This window comes from Thamnophis elegans, chromosome 5 (genome assembly GCF_009769535.1).
Source record: "Thamnophis elegans isolate rThaEle1 chromosome 5, rThaEle1.pri, whole genome shotgun sequence".
In the NCBI taxonomy this organism is placed as follows: Eukaryota; Metazoa; Chordata; class Lepidosauria; order Squamata; family Colubridae; genus Thamnophis; species Thamnophis elegans.
This window is the reverse complement of record NC_045545.1, coordinates 63,294,054-63,315,161: the sequence shown is the minus strand read 5'-3', so window position 1 is coordinate 63,315,161 and position 21,108 is coordinate 63,294,054. Positions and strand designations below refer to the sequence as shown.

Here is a 21,108-nt window from a genome sequence, read left to right as displayed (position 1 = left end):
GAACAGGATGAAATGAGGGGTGCCTTACTGGGCTGGAAGGGAAAACTGTAACTTTGTAAATATAGGACCAATATGAAAAATTTCACTCCAGCTCCCCAATATCCAAAATCATTAAGTGCTGAAAAAGAATGCTAGTGTTGGCAGTGATTAGCTAGTCTGATGGGAAAATGTTGGAAATCTCATATGCATTTCTACAGGGTGTTTATTTATTGCAGGCTGCAAAAAAAATTAACAGTTTTTTTTTACAATTACATTTTTCATATTGCTAATTTGATACATTATTCCAACAAAATGAAACATTTCATGCTGCAATCCTGAAGCTCCCTTAGATCTTCTTCCAGGAGAATAGATAGAAAAGTCCAGTCATAAGAGGTCCTGGTTTGGATTTACATTCCAAAGCAAAAACACCTACAATTATACTCTAGTGCTAGAATTTTAACGTCAACTTTTTCAGATCAGAGAGGAAGGATAGGAGTTATTCCAATAGTACTCACTTCATCAAAAGATAAAAGCTTCCTTTGTCCCATCCCATCCCATAGGAAAATAGCAGGATATGGAAAGAGATCGGCAAAAGATAACAGAGAAGCTGTTGCACCACGAAGCATTTATTTAAAAAATCAAGGGGAGGACAGAAAGCAGCATGTTTTATGCTTCTTAAAAGTGGAAGCAATTTTTTTTCCAACAGTTTTCTCTTGGACCCACCACGTAGCAGCTATGGTGCTCCCAGATTTCCCTCTACACTCTTCAGTATTTTTTCTTGCGTATGCCAAGATGCAATCATTGTGTTTATTGATACTTCCATGTACTTTGTTATAATCTACTCACAAACACAGCTGTCTTATCCTAATGACATAATCCATCTGGGCAGAAGAGTATTTATTTCTATTACAATATATACATACATATAATGCACACACAAACATATTGCTCACTAGCAGTATATCAGTACGTCCTGCAAAGCCAAATTTTAGCCTCTGTCAAATTATCTGAAGTGTTATTTATTCATTGCCTGCTTTTGTATTTTACACACACACAGACACACACAGACACACACACACATACACACACTTCTACCCTTTTTAATTTGTTACAAGATTTGTCAATCAATTCCTATTATAAAGAGTGTTTCATAAGGTTGGATATGTATGTTGACATATTCACTTTCATTTAAGTCCCAAGATAGATTTGAAGAAACATCCACTTAAATGACCATGAACAAGCCAATAGAGAAAGAAAAACTGGTGATCAGTTGGAATAGAACGGGGTAAGAAAAAGGCTAATTTTAGGTTAACATATCCACTTGTTGCTCTCTTTGCACTGCTCAAACTAAGCATTCATTGGGAACATATTTTGTGAAATTTGGTAGCCTCATCTTAAACCATAACGAGATCTTGAGCATAAACACCAAAGTCTCGCAATGTGTTACTGCTTTTGAATGTGAAAGATTTCCATGTTCTCACATGAGTCTTCAGAAATCACTAGAGGCTTGCTATTTAAAATAAATAGAGATTTGGAATAGCTTTTGTGGGACTGCAAGCATGGTTTAAGGAAGGAATAGATATTTTGACATCCCAAAGCTACAGATTGTTAAGTGAATGAGCAGTAATTCGAAAGAAATCCAATTCCAATGGTATGCGTGAAGACAAGAAGTAAAATTATTGGAAGCCAGAAATCCAGTCTTGTCCCCTCCCATTGTCCATCTCCTAAAATGTAAAATTTATTGCTTATATATGGAAATGCTAAACTAAGCTGATTAAAGATTCTCTAGAGCATTTCTACTTGTAGATTGCAGTCATATCTTCGGTATATCTTCTTTGCCCAATTCTGGGTCAAAGGATGCCTATCTGTATTCTGGGTTTTGCATAAATGTAGCTGTGCAGTAAACCAGCCATTTTTACTATTTTCCAGAACTATCATCTAAGCCTTCCTTACCCCAATCCAACATTACTTAATTTTTTCCTCATATTTATATATTTGGATTGTACTGTTGTCTCTAAATAAACAAGAAGATATTCTTCATCGGGGCATTTGAGAAATTCTTTTTTCTTCCTGGATCCTTTGATTCCATAACTATATAGATGGGCTGCTCTGCTCTGCTTCTCTGGGCAGCAAAATGTCACATTCCTGCATGCAAAGTCAGATTGAAATTCTTCACAGCAATTCATACCCCAAATAAGGAGTTTACCTGATGCTGAGAAAACCAGCTTCAGCCACTCATTCCATCTGAAGTCAGTTGGCTTCCCCCACCCCACAGTTCCCACTATGACTCCTGTTTTATTACTGGTTTTTTTTTAATTCTCACTCTTCTTTATTGCTTCTTTTCTTCCACAGTTACAATTTAAGATTTTCTGATCAGGTTGAGCATTGCTTTTAAAAACCTTTTGAAAGTGGCATACCCCTATCCACACAGTTTACAAGCAAATATGTGTTGGTTGTGTGTTGGGTTTTAAATTTGATGCCAGGACGATTGTCTCAGGCCATATAAAACAGTGCAGAGTTGAATTGGAGTGAAGGGATTATTAGTATTAGTTATGTGGTATTAAGACTTGAAAATGATTTGATGGCACACAATCAAGTTATAGAAAGGAAAAGTGCAACTCTCTAGCAGTGTTTGACTCTTATTCTCCTATTGCAAAATATGTAAAATACTATAATATTTAGATTATTAAATCAAAAGATTACTAATTTTCATTAAGTAATAGTCAAATCCATTTTATAGATGCCTTTCTATGTATCAGCCTATTCTTTAAGCTAACGTAGTGACTGCCTATCACCGAGCAGAAGTATGGTGCTCTTACCAGAATCAAACCTGGATAGGAAAGAAGATCAGTATTACAGCTGGCAAAGGCTTGGACTATATCCTTCAATTTCCCTGTCTGTCTAGTTCTGAATGTGTGTGGTCTATATGTCAAGTAGGAATCTTGGTGTGTGCTGGAATGGGAACTAATTCAGGGGTGATTCATAGAATGTTTTATGAGTTGGTTTCATAACCTGCTGTGATGTGCAGTCCACTTTAAAATTTTGTGTATGTTCATAGATATATTTTTATATCAAATCTTGAATGTATTGCAAAGACATTGAGCTCAGGGGGATATGTTCTAATTTAAGGAAAAGGGGTGAAATCCCTATAAAGGGTTATTTATACCATTGAGTCGAAATACTGGTATGTGGACATCCAAACCAGTGCACCTCAGGTAAATGTCTGTTGAGCTTCCAATTAAACATAACCAAGCTCACTATCCTTTGGCTAACTTCAAATTGCTATTTTGTTAGGAAGATTTTTCTAATATGAAGTCTGACTTTGTCTCTACGCAACTTAAACCTGGAATGAGAGAGAGCAGACCTTAAGCTTTTCTGTCTGACATCCCTTCAGATGTTTGAAGTGTTGGCATGTCTCCTCTCAGGCATCTTTCAGAGCCAAACATATTACCCCACAGTAGCTGAATTTACACCACACACTTCATTGTCTTTTTGAGTTGATCCATTTTGGGGATTGCAGAATATCTGAAAATAGGAAACAACTAATTTAATCCATATTTACATAAAACACTAAAGTATCAACAAAATTCAAGTTAATTTAGCTTAGCATGTTGTGCAAATGCAAGCATGGTTTAATTAAGCATATTGTGCAAACCTATGCCCTCAATTCCTTGACAACTGTCTTCACTCAACTGTGTTTCATTACTGGAAAGGAGCTGAGCTGGGAGAAAACAATCCTGGAATGAGTGACAAAGTAGAAGAAAGGGTAGAAATTAAGGAAATTCCTGTAGTTGCTTGTCATGTGCTTCTTTGTTAATAGACTCCACTATCTGGTTTCTATGTGACGTGTGCATTTGGGCCACTGCCTCTGTATTTAGTTTGGCTTTTGCAGAAGAGTTTTGAGCTTGTTTCTGATTTCCTCAATTATATTTTCTCAAGTAATTTTATTTTGTAAGATATGTTGACATCAGTCATGCCATGATCGTTTCTATGGAATGTAGCATAGTTCCATCAGCTGGATTGCAGGACAAACTTCAGGGTTTTACAGAAGATCTGCTTCTGATGCCTCGATAGGCGGCTAGTAGTGATGCATAAGTTAGTTGTTTTAAGAAATGATTTTGTTTGCAATTAAGTTAATTCAAAGGCAGATATTTCAAGCCCATACATATAATGCTTTAGAGGAGACTATAATATAGTATTCATGAATGCTTGATCTAGATCAGGGGTCTAGCCCATGGGCTGGATGTGTGATACACTGGCCATGCCTATGCCTGGTTTAGCGAAGGGGAAAAAGTTGTGATTCATCATGTGACACCATACTGATGTGAGTTTGACACCCCAATCTAGATTAAGCCTGTAGAACAGATTTTTTTAAAAAATATATATATCAGAAAATATATATTTCTTTTCATTGTCTATCTATTTACCTATCATCTGTATCTATCAAAACAGGAATATTTTTTACTAAACAGGAGTTAGTTGTCTGGATAGACTTTGTATGGACAGTTACACTTGGACTTGCAAATTTTTGTATTGAATCTGAAACTTGATCAAACTTAGCTTGGTGAAAGGATACAAATACACACATGCCATCATCTGAAATGGAATATGAACAAGTAAAATAGGTAAATACTATATTTGTGAAAAGCTGGGCATAAGTATGGTTGTAGCAAATGATAAGTAGTCCATGAAGCGAGAGAGGAAAGCCATGGATATGTGGAAAAGTTGCAGTTGCAGTTACCATTCACCGTCTGAGAGATATGGCTGATGAAAGATGTCCTTTCAACATATTATCAACCTTGAACATATTATCCATTTTCCCAACAGACCCTGAATCCCAGAGAAAGAGGACAGTACAAAATGTGCTCGATCTGCGGCAGAACCTTGAAGAGACCATGTCCAGTTTACGGGGCTCCCAAGTAACTCACAGGTGAGATCTCTGCTCTTGGTTCCCTTTGCTTTTGGCTAAAGCACTAAAGTGACATTTTGGCGGATTAATATAAATCAGTTGGCCAATTTCTGTTTGACCTTTTATTAAATCAAAGGGCAAAAGCGCTTAGCATGGCTCATCTAGTAAAAATCAAAAAGCACCTCTATCCTAAAGGATTAGGATTTTGAAAAGCTGGCATTAGAAAGGCGGGTGTCCTATTTTCCATATACGCTGCTCTTTTCTGCAGACCCTACTAACATAAGATGCTGATTTTATAAAATTATTCAGTTCTTTTAATTAAGTTAATCCTGTTCTTTAATCTTGGGCCTCCTCTTTTCTGCATGCTGTGATCTGTGTTAATGGTATTAGGATGTATTTTGATGTTGACAGCAGTGCAATTAGCCTGTGTTTTGATTCAGAAAGTCAAGGCACATTTATTCAAAAACACCAAATACTGTATACGTGTTTCTAAATTTAGAAGATTGCTTCACACCAAACTCTACCCCTAACGTGTTAGGCTTGTTTTGATTTAACCTAATGTTTGAACCCACCTGTTACAACTTAGCCTTACATGTGAAGCAACTGCTATGGCTTAATCAACAAACCATGGTTAAAATATTTGGTTTCATCAATAATCTCTATAGCAGTGTTTCTCAACCTTGGCGACTTTAAGTCCCGTGGACTTTAACTCCCAGAATTCCCCCAGCCAGCAGAGCTGGCTGGGGGATTCTGGGAGTTGAAGTCCACAGGACTTAAAGTCGCCAAGGTTGAGAAACACTGCTCTATAGTCTTAAGGGTGATGGAATTGTGAAGTTATCAGACAAAGCTGGAACTGTAGTGCTCCCATTCCTCAGACCTGAGCTTTGGCAGCAGCCTCTGGGTAGTAAAACTTTCCCTTGGCTCCCTATTGTCCAAATGAGCTAATGCAGTGACAGCAGCTCTTCGGACCTCCAGTGAGCTAACCACAGCTATGTATCAATGTAATTTGGTGGAAAAAAGGGGAGGAATTGGCTGGCAAGGTGATCATTCTCCAAGCACATGGAAATGGTGATCAGATTATTTTTACCATTTTAGGGAATGGTTACCATCGGCTCACTTTTGTCCTCAGTTCTATAGTTTAACCCTCTGGCATCCAGAATTACATTCTGAGCTTTGCACCAGAGTGTGGCTACTGACTTTAATAATACACCACCACAAAAGGAGATGCTTGACCATAAAGCTTTATTGTCTGACAGTGTGAATTTAGCTTCTTTCCCAAGGAGCTCGGTAGCTCCAGGTTGAGTTTGAAATTACTAAAAGACAGCCGGAATCATTTGAATATACTTTTCACATAAATCCAGAGATTATTGCAAGTCACAGATTGTGTATGCAGGTCACAGATTTTGTGTCTCCATGCATGTATTTGAGTGAACTGACTGTTTCTCTGAATGCAGTGCTCCCCTTAGTGTTGCTCAGTTGGTGTCTTGGTTTCTGTCCTGTTTTTATATCCCACACCACCTAAAGGGATTCTGGCTCACAATGCAAAATAGAAGTCTCATACTGACTGCCTCACTCCATGTAGGGTGGGAGCTGGCAGATGAACTCCACCCAGATGAGTCACTGCAGCATGGGATCCAGCAAGGGAGGACTACTGGGCTGCTTCCAATTGATTTGTTTAGCTAAGTGCGCTGGAGGTTGGATCAAGGGAGATTGCTTTATGGAAGAAATCCAAGGCTTTTGTTACTTCTATAGAAGGCTAGTTTTGAGAGAGCTCGGATAAGCTAGAGGAGAAGTGTATGGATCTTGAGAGATGAGATGAGAAGACATCAATATAATAATCTCTGTGCATATCATTGGCTGCACATGTGCTTTCTGCAAGATAGATTCAAGGCAATCAGTTTCTTTAAGGATGTTTAACAGCTGCATTTATGCTTATGCCCACCAGGAAGCCAATCATTCATCCATTCATTGCTTGTGATGTATGCAAGAACTAGGAAGAAGCTAAAGAGTAGCTATTTTAGTCTCTTAAAGTTGAACCAAGACCTTTTTGGTCTAACAACATAGGTATTTATAGACTGTAATCTCTTCTTCAGATGCAAGGCAGGGATAGTCACTGGCTGTGAAAAAAAAAGCATTTTAAAGACAAACCATTATCTTTAGAATAAAAAGATATGCGCAGACAGCACTATCTGTGCATAATCCTGTGACTTGAGAAGCATGTCATACCTTTGATGAAATGACTTGCAGTCCACAAATTGTAAATTAGTCTTTAACGCCACCAATGTTTTTCTTTTTGTTGTTTCAGAAGGAAAGATTAAAGCAAACTTAAGTCCAATGTTATAGCCAGTAAACTCAATGATTAAAGTGGTAAAAGATATTGTCTTGAATTCAGATTATAACTTATATTCTTTCACAGTGGATCTCATTGTTCTAAATTCATTTGGCTATAATCACATAGCGGTTTCTGTGTATTTGTTCTGTGTGTCAACTAGTCTTTAGATGACAGGTCAATAAATAGTGGTGTCTGTTGCTTTCTTTTCTGTTTTCATTGTAGGTATTAAGAGTTCTTAGATCTAAAATCAATGTGCTACATCCTAAACAATCATTTTTCAGTAAAATCTTCTCTCTTTGGATGTGTTAGGAAATAGCATCTTGACATTCAATTAGTCACAAGAAATAATAGTTAAAATTGAGTACAGTGAATCTTTCTCCCAGAATAATGAGTAAATAGTCAAAATTATTCATTTAGAAATGCTCATATATTGAATATTAAAAAGATGTCAACACTAAACAGCATGCATGTTGAGGTTCCTATTCTAGTTTTTCTTTGCATTGGAACTCTCAAAGCTTTTCTTGAATAAAGTGTAAAGCAGAGGTGCCAAACCTGTGGCCTAAGGGCCAGATGTGTCACATGCTGGCCACGCCCACACCTGGTTTAGTGAAGGGGGAAAAGTCGCAATATGTCACATGATGACACTGTGATGATGCGAGTTTGACAACCATGGTATAAAGCAGTGGTGGGTTCCTACTAGTTCGGAACGGTTCGGTCGAACTGGTAGTAGCTTGGCAGTGTGGGTCGCTGGAACCGGCAGCGACCCAGGCCTGCCACGCCCCTAAACCTGTTCTCCCGGCTCTTGTTTTTGGCTTCTGTGCATGCACGGAACAATTTTCATTGTGCTGTGCATGCACGTGCAGTGCACATCAAGCATGTGCATGTTCGCGGCGTGTCCCTGAGCAAACTGGCAGTCGCAGCTGCCGGAATCCACTACTGGTATAAAGTATCTACTTGGCTTTCACAAGCACAGCAGGAGTATGGTAAAAACTCTCTTTGAACTTTATTTCTTCTCTGCTTACACCAGTATGCTTCCATATATAAAGAAAATGTATTAGAGGGGAATACCCATTGATAAATGCATTTTCTTTGTATAGGCATTTTGTTTATTTGAAAAGTGTTGTGTGAAGTACACAAATTTATCATGTTCTCTCCAAAAATATGTGTAATAAGTAGGGAAGAGATGCAGTAGCCTTTGCTATCTGGTAAGCTGGAGATACTATTAGATTGGAGACATTGTTTGAATGAACAGTAATTTCTTTGCCAATTTAAATTAGTTACTTGAGAAATTAGTGCAGTTGAAGCATTAGAATAATAAATTCATCTTTAAAATGTTCTAATAAATTTTTGTCAAGGCTGATGTGCTTGTCTAGAAAAGCCTCATGGTTAACCTAAGCTAACATTAAGCTTAGGGATATAACATTTCATTATATGTAGCCAGGAAATATTGAGGAAGTTCTTTTGGAGAAAAAATGAATATCGGGGTGTGTGAACATCAATATATTGTACAAAATAATATATTGCTTTGAGCCATGAGTTGGCACACCCATACTTTTGTTGTAGGATTAAAACATTTAATAGAAGAATATATGTAGCCAATGATCAAAATAATAATGTGCCAAAAAGTAGGCAAAGATTGGTGGGTTCTAAAGAACAGGGATTATATTTAGTAATATAACACTCATATTATTCCAATTTCCCCCTTTATTTCAAGTTTTAATTTGTCTGCAAAATTAAGCCATTAATTAAGTCATTAAAGAAAAATAATTGAATCCTGAATTAAGCCCACACACTCAACCACAATAGATGATAAGATGCTCCTTAATTGTACACAATTTAGGGTGCCTGAGACTAAATCATATTTTGAATGTGCCCTTATGCAAAATATTCCCTTCAGATAAAATATTTGCCTATTCTATCATAGTGTCAGGTGGAAAGACTTGGACCACATGTAAAGTTTTCATTCCTATGTTCAGGAATTTACTGAACTAAACAGTTAGACTATTTTTGCGCTATGGTTAACAGAACTGAAGAGGGGTTGAAGTTAGTCCATTTGTGGCTTAATAGAGACTCTAAGCTGATTCCTAGTTTGACTTCATCCCAGGTTTGCCATTCCTTCTTACATTTATCTAAAATTATATAACAGATGTAGTTCTCCGAGATACTCCTTAATGCCTTTAGTTCCTTCCCTGTTTAATGCTACTGAAAATTGTAATCGACTCCCTAAATAGGTTTTACAGGGATTTAAAAAAAAGAAAAGAAAAAAAACCAGACTTCCTTTAACACTTGGGAAAAAGTTAAATTCCAGACTGTGACTACATGATAGAATCTTCCCTGTTTCGCATTACTGCTCACTGTCTTTGATTCTTCACTCATAAGGCAAATATTAAACTGGTCCACTCCTGTCAGGACTGCTTCTTGTGTCCCAAATAAAACTTTTATAAAGTAGCCTAATTATTCCCCTCCACCTCATATATATCCAGAGTCACTTTGCATGAGATGGGTGGCCATATAAATGAATAAATAAATATAATAATTGTTATTAATTTATGCTAAAGTAGCTTTTGGTCATCGAAGGAACACATACAGTAAATAGATTTTGAAAATGGTGATTAATATGGCGCAGTGGTTAGGGTGCAGTACTGCAGGCCACTTCAGCTGACTGTTATCTGCAGTTCAGTGGTTCTAATCTCACTGGCTCAAGGTTGACTCAGCCTTCCATCCTTCCGAGGTGGGTAAAATGAGGACCCAGACTGTGGGGGCGATATGCTGACTCTGTAAACTGCTTAGAGAGGGCTGAAAGCCCTATGAAGCGGTATATAAGTCTAACTGCTATTGCTATTGCTATTGGTTAAAAACATGTTCTGTATGAAATCTAGATATGCTAGTTTTATTTTCCTGCTATTAAAATTGTTCCACGAAGTTTCTGCCATTTGAAGGCAAGTAATCAACCAGATAGAAGAACCAATTTAATGCACAACATGATGCTTCAAAGGCTTATGATATCCTAGTGGTGCTGCGTTGCTAAAATCAGAAGACATATGGAAAATGAAACAATTCTTCTATTGAGAATTTGGAATGTGTGAATTTTACTGGCCATGAGACTGAGCTAAAATGTAGGTTTTTAGAATGAAAACCAGAGGTAGAATAGGCAGTGGATACTCGTAGTGTGAATTTTTGCCGGCAGGAGGCTCCCCTTTAAAGCTGGAAGTGTATTAAAACAATTTATAATACCTCTAAGATGTGATTTTAGGTTGCTGTAGGAGCTGTTCTCCTTTCTGGAAAATTATAATAGTTTTAATATTTGGTGGTGGTGGGGAAATAAAGAAACAATTATTTAGATCTAAGCTCAGAAGATGTGGAGAGACCTAGCTCATAGAATCATCAAGAGTCAGATCTGACTGAATGGATAACATCATCATTTAGATATGTCTTCAGGTTTAATAAGAGTACATGCATTTACAGACCCCTCGCATCCTGGACATAAATTGTTTCAACTCCTACCCTCAAAATGACGCTATAGAGCAACTAGACACAAGACCATTTTTCCCCCGAACGCCATCAATCTGCTAAACAAATAATTCCCTCACCACTGTCAAACTAGTCACAAAGGCTGCATTACTATTACTATTAGTTTTCTCATTGTTCCTATCACTTCTCTCTCCTCCCACTTATGACTGCGTGACTGTAACTTTGTTGCTTGTATCCTCACAATTTATATTTATATTGATTGTTTCCTGATTGCTTATTTGTACCCTGTGACTATCATTAAGTGTTGTACCTTACGATTCTTGACGAATGTATCTTGTCTTTTTATGTACACTGAAAGTATATGCACCAAAGACAAATTCCTTGTGAGTCCAATCACACTGGCCAAAAAAGAATTCATATTCTATTCTATTCTATTCTATTCACCACCTGAGGAGCATGGATAGAAATTTATTTTTTAAATGTGATATATTTTTATTAGCATTTAATTTCAGTAGAGTCATCTAGCTCTGTTATTAATGTAATTACTGAAACTGTACATGCAGGCTTTGTGGGCTACCTCCATCCCTCCCCGTGTTGTGAATCCATTCCAGATACAGTTTCAGTTATCAGTTTGTATTTGATGTCTGGTGATGGGTTTATTGAATCTAAATGAAATGCATGCCTGGGAGCTAGAATATCAGCAGGGGCCATTAACTCTAATGTTTGCCTTTATTTGTAATGGAAACATAAATGCTATCAGCTGGCTTGATCAGTCTTTCCTACATTTTACACACCAGTTCTAAGGCCTAGTTTTTATATCACTGTCCATGGTATTCCATGAATTAAGAGGAGTACTTAAATTGTAAGTTGTTATTCATGTGAATTTGTGCCATAGCTATTTAAAGCCTGTGATTAATAGTTCTTGAAGTCCTCACTAAGAGATAATGATCTGCACTGGTTCTATTCAGAAGGCATAATGGTTTTACAGAAAGTGTGGGTGAAAGAATAGCTTAGCTTCTTCCTTTGTAAAAGAATAATATCAATGTGAAAATGCATTTCAGTATTAGGGAAAAGGAGTACTCATACTTCATTCCAATAATATAAAAGCAAAAGGTTCAAGAAAGGCAACAAAGGGGCAACTGTGTGAGTCACTAGGTGTGAGTATGGTGGCTATATAAATTTGTTTGATAAATAAAACAGAAACAAATCTGTACTTATTATTCTTCACAAAAATCATAGATCCATATATAGAGGATTCTTCAGTTGAACGAGAGTTACCTTATCAGTGAGATATGTGGCATATAAGTTTAATAAATAAATCAAAGGTGGGCTGACAACTGCTTAGTATGGGAAAGTTGCACTCTTGTATTTAAATTGGGATGAAAAGTTTTGCTTCCTTCTGATGAATCACTGGTTTATTTGGCCAATTAACAGGTTGGACAGCTGAATTGTAGTGTCCAACAAATTGCTCAACCCTGTATATGTAAAGGAATTATCAGCAAAATACAACATCACAAAGGAGTGCATAAACAGTGGCAGTAATATTTGATGCATTTGAGAAGTTCATTTCTCTAGATATAAACTATAAAAATGTATAACAGCAGACATGTATTTTCACATTCATAACTCTAATATGATCATATCATCATCAGCAGAGGTTACATTTATAAGCCCAAGAAAGCCTGTGTCTGCTTTAAAGAAAGGCACTGTGTTCATGTCCCCATTCTTTCTAAAGCACCAAATACTTTATAGTGCTGTCCAAAGCCCTAGAAAATGGATCTATTTCCCTAATTAGACACAAAAATATGAACAGTTTGCAAGTCTGTTTATTTTGCTGATAAATATAGAAAAGAGGGGAAATTAGCAAATTATTGTAAAGTTGAGCTCCACTGAGCAGTTGAACATTTGAAGCTGAAGATAAAAGATTTAAGAAAAGCTAGCTTTACTAAATTAGACCAATTGTCTATCTAATACATTGTCCTGCTTTCCTCAGTAGCAAACCAGACAACTTATGAGGAAGTCAGAGTTTTATCAGGATAATACTCCAACAATTAAGCTCTGCAGATTGGAAATGCTGGGAATTTTAGTCCCAATAAATATGGATATACAAGTATGGCGAATGCTATTGTGCAGGAGAGATTCTTAGGATTATTACGTGATATAATAACATTGCAGTTCTTGTTGTAGTCCTAAAATGTCTGTGAAATTCTCAACTGACATTATCTTCCTTCCTTCCTCCCTCCCTCCCTCCCTCCCTCCCTCCCTCCCTCCCTCCCTCTGAATTTAAGTACTGTCTGATTAGGGTTGCTACATTGGGACCGTGGACTGAAATCCAGGCAATCACTAGAGGGCAGTAAAGCGTTATCCTGTTGCCATCAACAGTAGTGGACATCTGGATTTTTGGAGTTAAAATCTGATACCTTTCAGCCTGCAAATACAATGCTATGATTTTGTGCACACATAGTTCTTGGTTGGCGATGTAAATGCAATCAAATTACTAACTTAAAAATCTTTAGGCACAGGTAGCCCACACCAGACTTTCAGTAATAAAAAGAAATCAAATCTGGTTGTGGCCTGCTACAGGGCTTAGTACTACCTATGTGACAAAGAGGGCACCCTGGATAAAATGAAATAGTAGAGAGAAGCAGACTATGGGTTAGTGCTGAATAGGTAGTAACTCTGGCAGACACGTGACCATACCGGTTCTATCCTCAGCGGCGCCATCTTAATTTTCTTTAATCTTCATTGAAAAAAAATGTAATTTTTATTCCTTTTTAAAAGTTGTGCGCATGCGCAGATTGTTTTAAGTGCAAATGCACAGGCGCGCAGAACGTGCATCTGGTGTGAACAAAGCAAGAGCAAAAAATGTTTTGGGCACCGAACCGGTAGTAATTGCGGCCGGAACCCACCCCTGGTCTGTACACCTTAAATCCCATGAAAGGGCTTTGAGTTGCTACTGTTGTCCTTCTCTTGAACAGTGGCTTTGAAATAAAATCTTGGGCATGAGAGTGGGACTGCTCCTTTCAAGTAACCCCTAACTCTTTAACCCAGTATTTCTCAACTTTGACATGGTTAAGTGGGGAATTCTGGACATTGAAATCACATGTCCTAACCATATGAAACCACATGTGATCAAGATTGAGAAACACAGTTTCAACCAAAAACTAAGCTCCTGAAAAAGCCCCATCTGAGAAGTTTGCCTTGCAACTCAGATAAGTCTACTCTGGATTTTGAGAAATGTCTTGCTGAATCTCATCCCTCCTTGGCCTAATTTTCCATCTTTTTTTTTCTTCTCTCTTCCTGCAGCTCGCTGGAGATGACGTGCTATGATAGCGATGAAGCCAATCCCCACAGTGTATCTAGCCTGTCCAACCGTTCCTCCCCTCTCTCGTGGCGGTATGGTCAGTCCAGCCCACGCCTGCAAGCCGGAGATGCTCCTTCGGTCGGTGGGGGGTGTCGCTCAGAAGGCACTCCTAGCTGGTACATGCATGGGGAACGAGCTCATTATTCCCACACCATGCCCATGCGCAGTCCCAGCAAGCTCAGCCACATTTCCCGCTTGGAGCTGGTGGAATCCCTTGATGCTGATGATGTAGATCTTAAATCTGGGTACATGAGTGACAGTGACTTAATGGGCAAGACAATGACTGAAGAGGATGATATCACCACAGGGTGAGTACCTTAGCCCTCTAGAAACATCAGCTGACTATTTAAAATTAGGCTTGATGTTCTGTACATAGCAATATCCAAGGCAGATTGCAGCCGTGTGAATAGGTTATATTTCTGTATTTTTTTCTTCCCTTTCCTATGCAACTATTTCCCTGGCAGGTTAGTGATAAATACCCAAGACATGCAATAGAGCCGGATACATTTGTTGAAAATGTTTTTTTGGTAGACAGGGATTTAGATAAGGACATTTATTGGATTATTACTTCCAAAGAAACAAAAGGAGCTTGTCCAGTGTGATACTGTTAGAGCTGATTCATCCAGATGGATAAAACCCAGTGATCATATGGAACACATGTTTCTAGTCAAATGTTTCACTGACAATGGTATTTTCAAGCCTAAGTACTTTACTTGAAGTGAAGAAGAAATATCTATGCCATATTTTAGGACCAGTTTTTTAGCAGCTAACCATCCTGGTAAACACAGTTTTAGTAAGTGAGCATTTTTAAAAGTATGAACAACACATGATCTGTCTTGCACCATGTGGTAACCATACTGTGGCTTATTAAACTGTGACGGGGTTAACTCAACATATGATCCATAAACAATAAGAAGCTAAGCTAAAAAAAAGAAACCATATTATGTAGGTTAGTGTGATGTACGAACCAAGATGTGTAAATATTTTATAACTGAAATGCTACCTTTTCTGTCAGAAATTTACTTGCATTGTTTTATCATTTCTTTTCTCCAAGCTCCATACTTCTTACCTTTAAAGAATGACAATGGATGAAGGAATTTGGGTAAAATGGGAAGACTCAATATTTACACATTTTAAATTTTTTAAACTTTTAATCTCATGATCTCTAGGGTTGTCTCCTGGGTACAGTATGTGTTATAAAAATACTGTATATACATGCTATATATAAACCAGCATATAGTCAGACATAAAGATTTAACTCGTTGCATCATACCATTTTTAGCATCTAGTGTTTCGAAAAACATATCCTAAATCATAATCTGAAATAAAAAAAACTTTAAAGGGGGTACTAATAGTATTTTGAATTTTGTATAAATTTTATTTTGCTCGTTGCATCTCTTGATTTTATGATATTTGGTAACATTTGTTAATACACTGTTGAGTGCAATAAAAACTATGTGTTGATTTTAATATTGTGCTCAGTGTTGGGTTGCTTAGAAATGAAGAGTCTTGTTTTTCTTTGGCTGATTCCTCCAGCCAGAGAGGTCAGAGAGAGATGGATACTAGCATAGTGAGATATTATGTCATACACTTTCTATTTTAAAAGTTCCAGAGCTCCATCAAGGGAAGGGATGTAGACATGGTCTTATAGGAAATTGTGCGGAAGAATCCTTGTTGATCACAGAACTTTGGTCTACAGATGTGATTGTGACAAATTTTGAATCCAGTTATGAACCCTATTCACATTGCTATTATCAGAGTATAGTACAGTGGTTTCCAAACATTTTCAATCCACTGCCCCCTTAGTGCTACAAACTGATCCTCAGTGTCCCCTTCCCCCCCAGTGGTGAAATTCAATTTTTTTTACTACCGGTTCTGTGGGCGTGGCTTGGTGGGCATGGCTGGGGGGTCATGTGACTGGGTGGTTTGCATGACGGAAGGAAGATAGTAACAGTAAAATTCAAAACTGTAACAATTAATTGCACATTTATTCAAAATCCAATTTAAAAACCTTTTTAGTTAATGTTAATTCAACAAAATTGTTAAACATGATCCAGTGATACCAGGTTTTCAAAGTCTGATAAATAGTCATTTATCAAGAACCTTAGTAACTAGTAACTTAGTAAACTCAGTAAAATTTAGTAACTACTTCACTGTTCCTAGTAGATGATAATTCCCATGTAGATATTGAAAGAAGTAATCTCAGTAAGGTATTATCACAAAGCACAAAACTGCAACAGATATCATTAAGATATCACAAAATTACACAAAAAGATGTTCTTGTAAGAAACCCAAAATGGATAATAAATACTTTTGTCTTTTATCTAAATTTTTTCATCTTTAGATCAATGACCTTAATTATTCTTTCTCTCCCTCACAAACATACACATATACCAGTGGTGGGTTTCAAATTTTTTTAGAACCTATTCTGTACGTGTGACCTATTTTGTGGGCATGGCTTGGCAGTCATGTGACCGGTGGGAATGGCCAACTTGTAAAATGTGGTGAAACTCATTTAATAATGCTCTTGCTTAGCAACCAAAATTTTGGCCTCAATTGTGATCATAAGTTCTCTTTCTTTTTCTTTCTTTCTTCCTTCCTTCCTTTTTTTTTCTTATATCTCTCTTTCCCTCTTTCATTCTTTCCTTTCTTTTTATTCCTTCTGTCCATTCTTTCTTTCTTGTGTGTCCCTCTCTCTTTCTTTCTTTTCTTCCTTTCTCTTCCTTCCTTCCTTTGTTCCTTATTTCTTTCTTATCTCTGTCTACCCCATTTACTTTCTCTTTCCTTCTTTCTCTTTCCTTCTTTCTCTTTCTTTCTTTCTCTCTCTTTCTCTCTTTGTCTCTTTCTTCTCTCTCTCTCCCTCTTCCTTCCTTTTATTTCTCTCTCTTTCTCTCTTTGTCTCTTTCTTCTCTCTCTCTCCCTCTTCCTTCCTTTTATTCTCTCTTACTCTTTCTCTTTCTCTCTCTCTCTTTCTTTCACCCCCACTCTCTCTCACACACACACATACATTCCAGTTGGCGAAAAATTCTGTTTTGCCAGCTGGGAAGCTGGCAAAGAAGACTCCTTTTCCCTGCCACCTGCAGCTCTTGGAGGAAGGATGAAGGGAAGCGAGCCCCGGGCCTCATCTCTGCCTCCTTTCTCGAGAGCTGACTTCGGGGACGGCCAGCTTCTCCTGTCACTGCACCCTTCATTCACTTGCCTTTCACCCAGAGGATCTGCTAGTGGGGTGCCTGCCATTTCATCTTTCGAGAGAAGCTCGGGAGACACATGTAAACGGCTGCAACCCGAGGCTTCTGAGGAGGATGCTGGACACCGGGGTGGCAGTGGCGCCCACTGCTGCTCTTCTGCTGCTTCCAGTAATGCAGGCTTCTTGGAGAGCATTAAGTTACAGGCGCACCAATTCCAGCAGCTGCGTTTTCCCTTGAAATTTGCTGTCCCAGCAACCCGTAGGGGACAATCTCCCAGCGGCATCTCAGGCACTCCCACCCTTAGCCGCGAGGGAGTGAGGACGGCTAGGTGCAGTTTGGCACCTTCCACCCTCAGATCATTGAGGGGCCTCGCACGCCTGTTCACTCACATGGCCTGCGTGCTTCCAGCAGAAATGGGAAGCGCAGGGATCTTAATGTAGTAGGGTGGGGGAGGCTGGAGCAAGAGGTTAAATAAACAAGAGAGAAAGTTGCCTGAGATGCTCCTGGGTGAATGCCCTTTCGGGTTGTCCCCTTACCATCCCCCTGCCACCCCCGTTGCCTCTTAGCGCCCTCCTTCCGCCTCCCTTTACCTCTTAGCACCCTCTTGCCGCCCCCCTTACCTCTTAGCACCCCCCTTAGTCATCCCACTGCACCCCAGTACCGACCACTTTGGGAACCACTGATATAGAATAAACAAACTAATCACTAATACAGATCACACAGAAATAGGCACTATGTGGCTGAAGTGTGATTTCCCTATTGGAACATCAAGAGTTCTTATGAAGGGATGTGTAGCTTTGAGTTGCCAACATATCTTTCTCTTGATCTTTGCTTGGTAAGTTTTTCCTCTTACCATGCCATGTCTTAATTTTGGGGGGAAAGTGATAGATAACATAGTTTTAATCTAAACATTCTTGCTAGAAAAAAGATAATCAGTGTTTTTGGAATCAGACTATGATATCATCAATGCATGGTACTGATTATTACATTTAAAGTCCTGAATGGATGGTTCCTGTTTATCTCTGGGAGTACCTCTTTTTGAGGATATTTGTCCAGCTCACCAGCTTGAACAAGATGAGTATACATTAGGTTCCTTTCCTTAAAAGTTGTCACCGGGTGAGACTTTGGAGATATGCCTCCCTTGTAGGTGTGGGTCCCAGTCCTCTTGAGATCTGGAAAGTGTCTACCCTTTTAGTCTTCTGGAAGACTGTGAAGCTGTGACTGTTCCCCCAAGTAGTTGATAAGTGTTATGGCCCTGCGATGGGAAATGTGCTTCTTTGTGCAGGAGTGATGTGATTGGTTTATTGTTTTTATTGGTTTTGTTATGAGCCAACTGGCACTATTACATATAAGATAAACAGCCATGTAAGTTTTAAAATCAATAAATTACTCTTTTATTGTATTATAAAGTACCATATATATAGATTATATAGACTATATGTATGTATAATATTCTTTTTATAATAATTGCTTTTATCTTCTTTTGCTTTTGTCCTCTTTTCTCTTTTTTGTTTTTTTTAAAACAAAAGAATAAAATAAAATGAGCAATGTTTAAATTTTTTTAAAAACAGCTGCAACTTTTTAAATTAACAATCATAGAAATGTGGATTTGAAGTAATTGCTGCTGTATTCTTCTGTGTTCTAAATTAAGGGACATTCTCTTCAAATAAAAGACAGATGCCTACATGTCTATTGAAACCTAATTATTTACTTACTTGCAGAGGAGATGTCACATTGAACATGGGATAGTAGGTCAGGACAGAAAATTTCTGTGATTTCACCATTGATAGGAAACAGGAGATTGTCTGATCAATATGCTGATGATGTACAACTATACATCTCAACCCCAGGCTGCACAGGTGAAGCTGTCAGTGTAACCCAGAGTCTAAGAGCTATTTTGGTATGGATGGGCAGGAAGAGATCAATATGCTATTGTATGGGATGGAGGACAAAAATCGTCCCCACCCCACAAGATTGAATGGCTTGGCTGTTTGGGTTTCCTGAGTTATTCCTGAGAATATTTTCAGGATTAGTCATGTATTTTGAGACTGGTAGGCTCTTCTAGACAGGCAGCAATTCCTCAAGAGTTAGGCACTAGCTTTGGCCAGGAGAGCCTTTGCAGAGATTCATCTGGAGGCTGTTTTGGTTTGAATGGGGTGGAACAGACTTTGGCTCAATACTAACAAGACGGAGTGGCTGTGGCTATGGCTGTTTGGACCCCAATGTCAGGGATATTACCATTGAGTCATGGTGGCGCAGTGATTAGAATGCAGTACTGCAGGCTACTTCTGCTGCTTGCAGTTTGACAGTTCGATTCTCACTAGCTTATGGTTGACTCAGCCTTCCATCCTTCTGAGGTGGGTAAAATGAGGACCCAGATTGTTGGGGGCAATATGTTGACTCTGTAAATTGCTTAAAGAGGGCTTTAAAGGCTTTTAAAGTTTAATTGCTATTGCATTTCTCCATTCAAGACTGGTACACAACTTGGGGGTCTTCCTGCTTCATTTACAGCTGTGGGCAGGAACATCTTTGCACAGGTTCATCCTGTATGCAGTTATACCTTTTCCCAAAGGCCCTTCAGACTGTTGCATATGCTCTGGTCACATTATGAATAAGGATTATTGCAATGTGATCTACCTGGGGTGCACTTACAGGTGACCTGCAAGATACAGCTTGTTAAAAATGCAACCACATGAGCAATAATGGACACTTCTTGGTGTATCATGTTATCATTGCTACAATGCATTGTCATTTTATAGGACCAAGGAAATATGCCTTTCTGTTGTGTCCACCACCCTGTACAACAGCATCTTCCCTGAGACAGAGACAGGTTTGTAGAAAATTTGAAGTAGTGACTCTGGCAACTGCCTGAACACTGTCTTGAGGTTTTCTTGGCTATGGCTTGCCATGGCTTTCTTCCTACGACTGAGAGAGAATGATCCAGGGTCACCCAGCTGTCTTTGTGCCCAAGGCAAGATTAGAAGAATCTCTGGGTTTCTAGCTTGGTTTCTTAACCACTACATCAAAATTCCACTCAGTCCCTATAATTTTCTTGACAAGATATCGGAAGTGGTTTATCGTTGCCTTTTCCTGGGACTGAGGATTCATATTTTAATATCTACTGAGAATTGAAATGCACGCATCTTAAAGTTGCCAGTTTTGAGAAACCCTGATCTAGAGGGGCAGTTCTCAATTCACTTTATTTTTTCTTCCTGTTTAATATACTGCAGCTGCCTCTAAGGGCACCTGCAGCACCAAAGACATCTTTCTCAGTCAGAGACTTAGGTCATTTTTAAATAACTAAAACTTTGACAATTACCCAACTCTTTTCATTGCACAGTTAAAAGGCAACCAAGATTGAGAGGACTGTTCAGCCTAACTCAGTATATTAAAAACACAACTCAAATGGGCCAATTTATTTGTTTGGAAGTCTACAAGGCTTGCAGAAAACTGGCAGGCATTCAGGACTTGTTGTTCCCGCCAACAATAAATGTTTCAGTCTAAGCTTGTCTGCGTGCCAGTAAGAAGTGTTTATCCTGCCCTCTCAGTTTTGAGATAAAAAAATTCTCCTATCCTGTCAAAAATGAAAAAAGCCCACACATTTGATAGGCTCGCATTAACGGAAGGCATTGAGCCACTGAGGTAACTATATCTGAATCCATTTGCACAGACCCAATATACAGTTCAGTTTTGAACTTCTCCCCCAAAATGTCATAGTTCCCTTGTTGTACCTTTTATTCTTGATATAATAAACAAAGAAAAAATTGCTTTTAACCAGAACAAAAATAATTATGTCTTTACAATTTTTAAAAATGATTCATTGGAAGAAACAGAAGCCAAGCTATAAGCCCTATGAAAAGCTAAA

The 21,108-nt window shown here is 38.3% G+C and overlaps 1 protein-coding gene across 1 annotated transcript in view; it reads left to right on the top strand.

The window, feature by feature from the left end:
* The window catches only part of NAV1 (neuron navigator 1), a 216,730-nt gene that overhangs the window by 95,169 nt on the left and 100,453 nt on the right, over positions 1–21,108 (top strand). Inside the window, 2 exon segments of the mRNA XM_032218374.1 lie at positions 4,807–4,909; positions 13,998–14,363. Of these exon segments, the coding sequence (XP_032074265.1) occupies positions 4,807–4,909; positions 13,998–14,363 (469 nt within the window).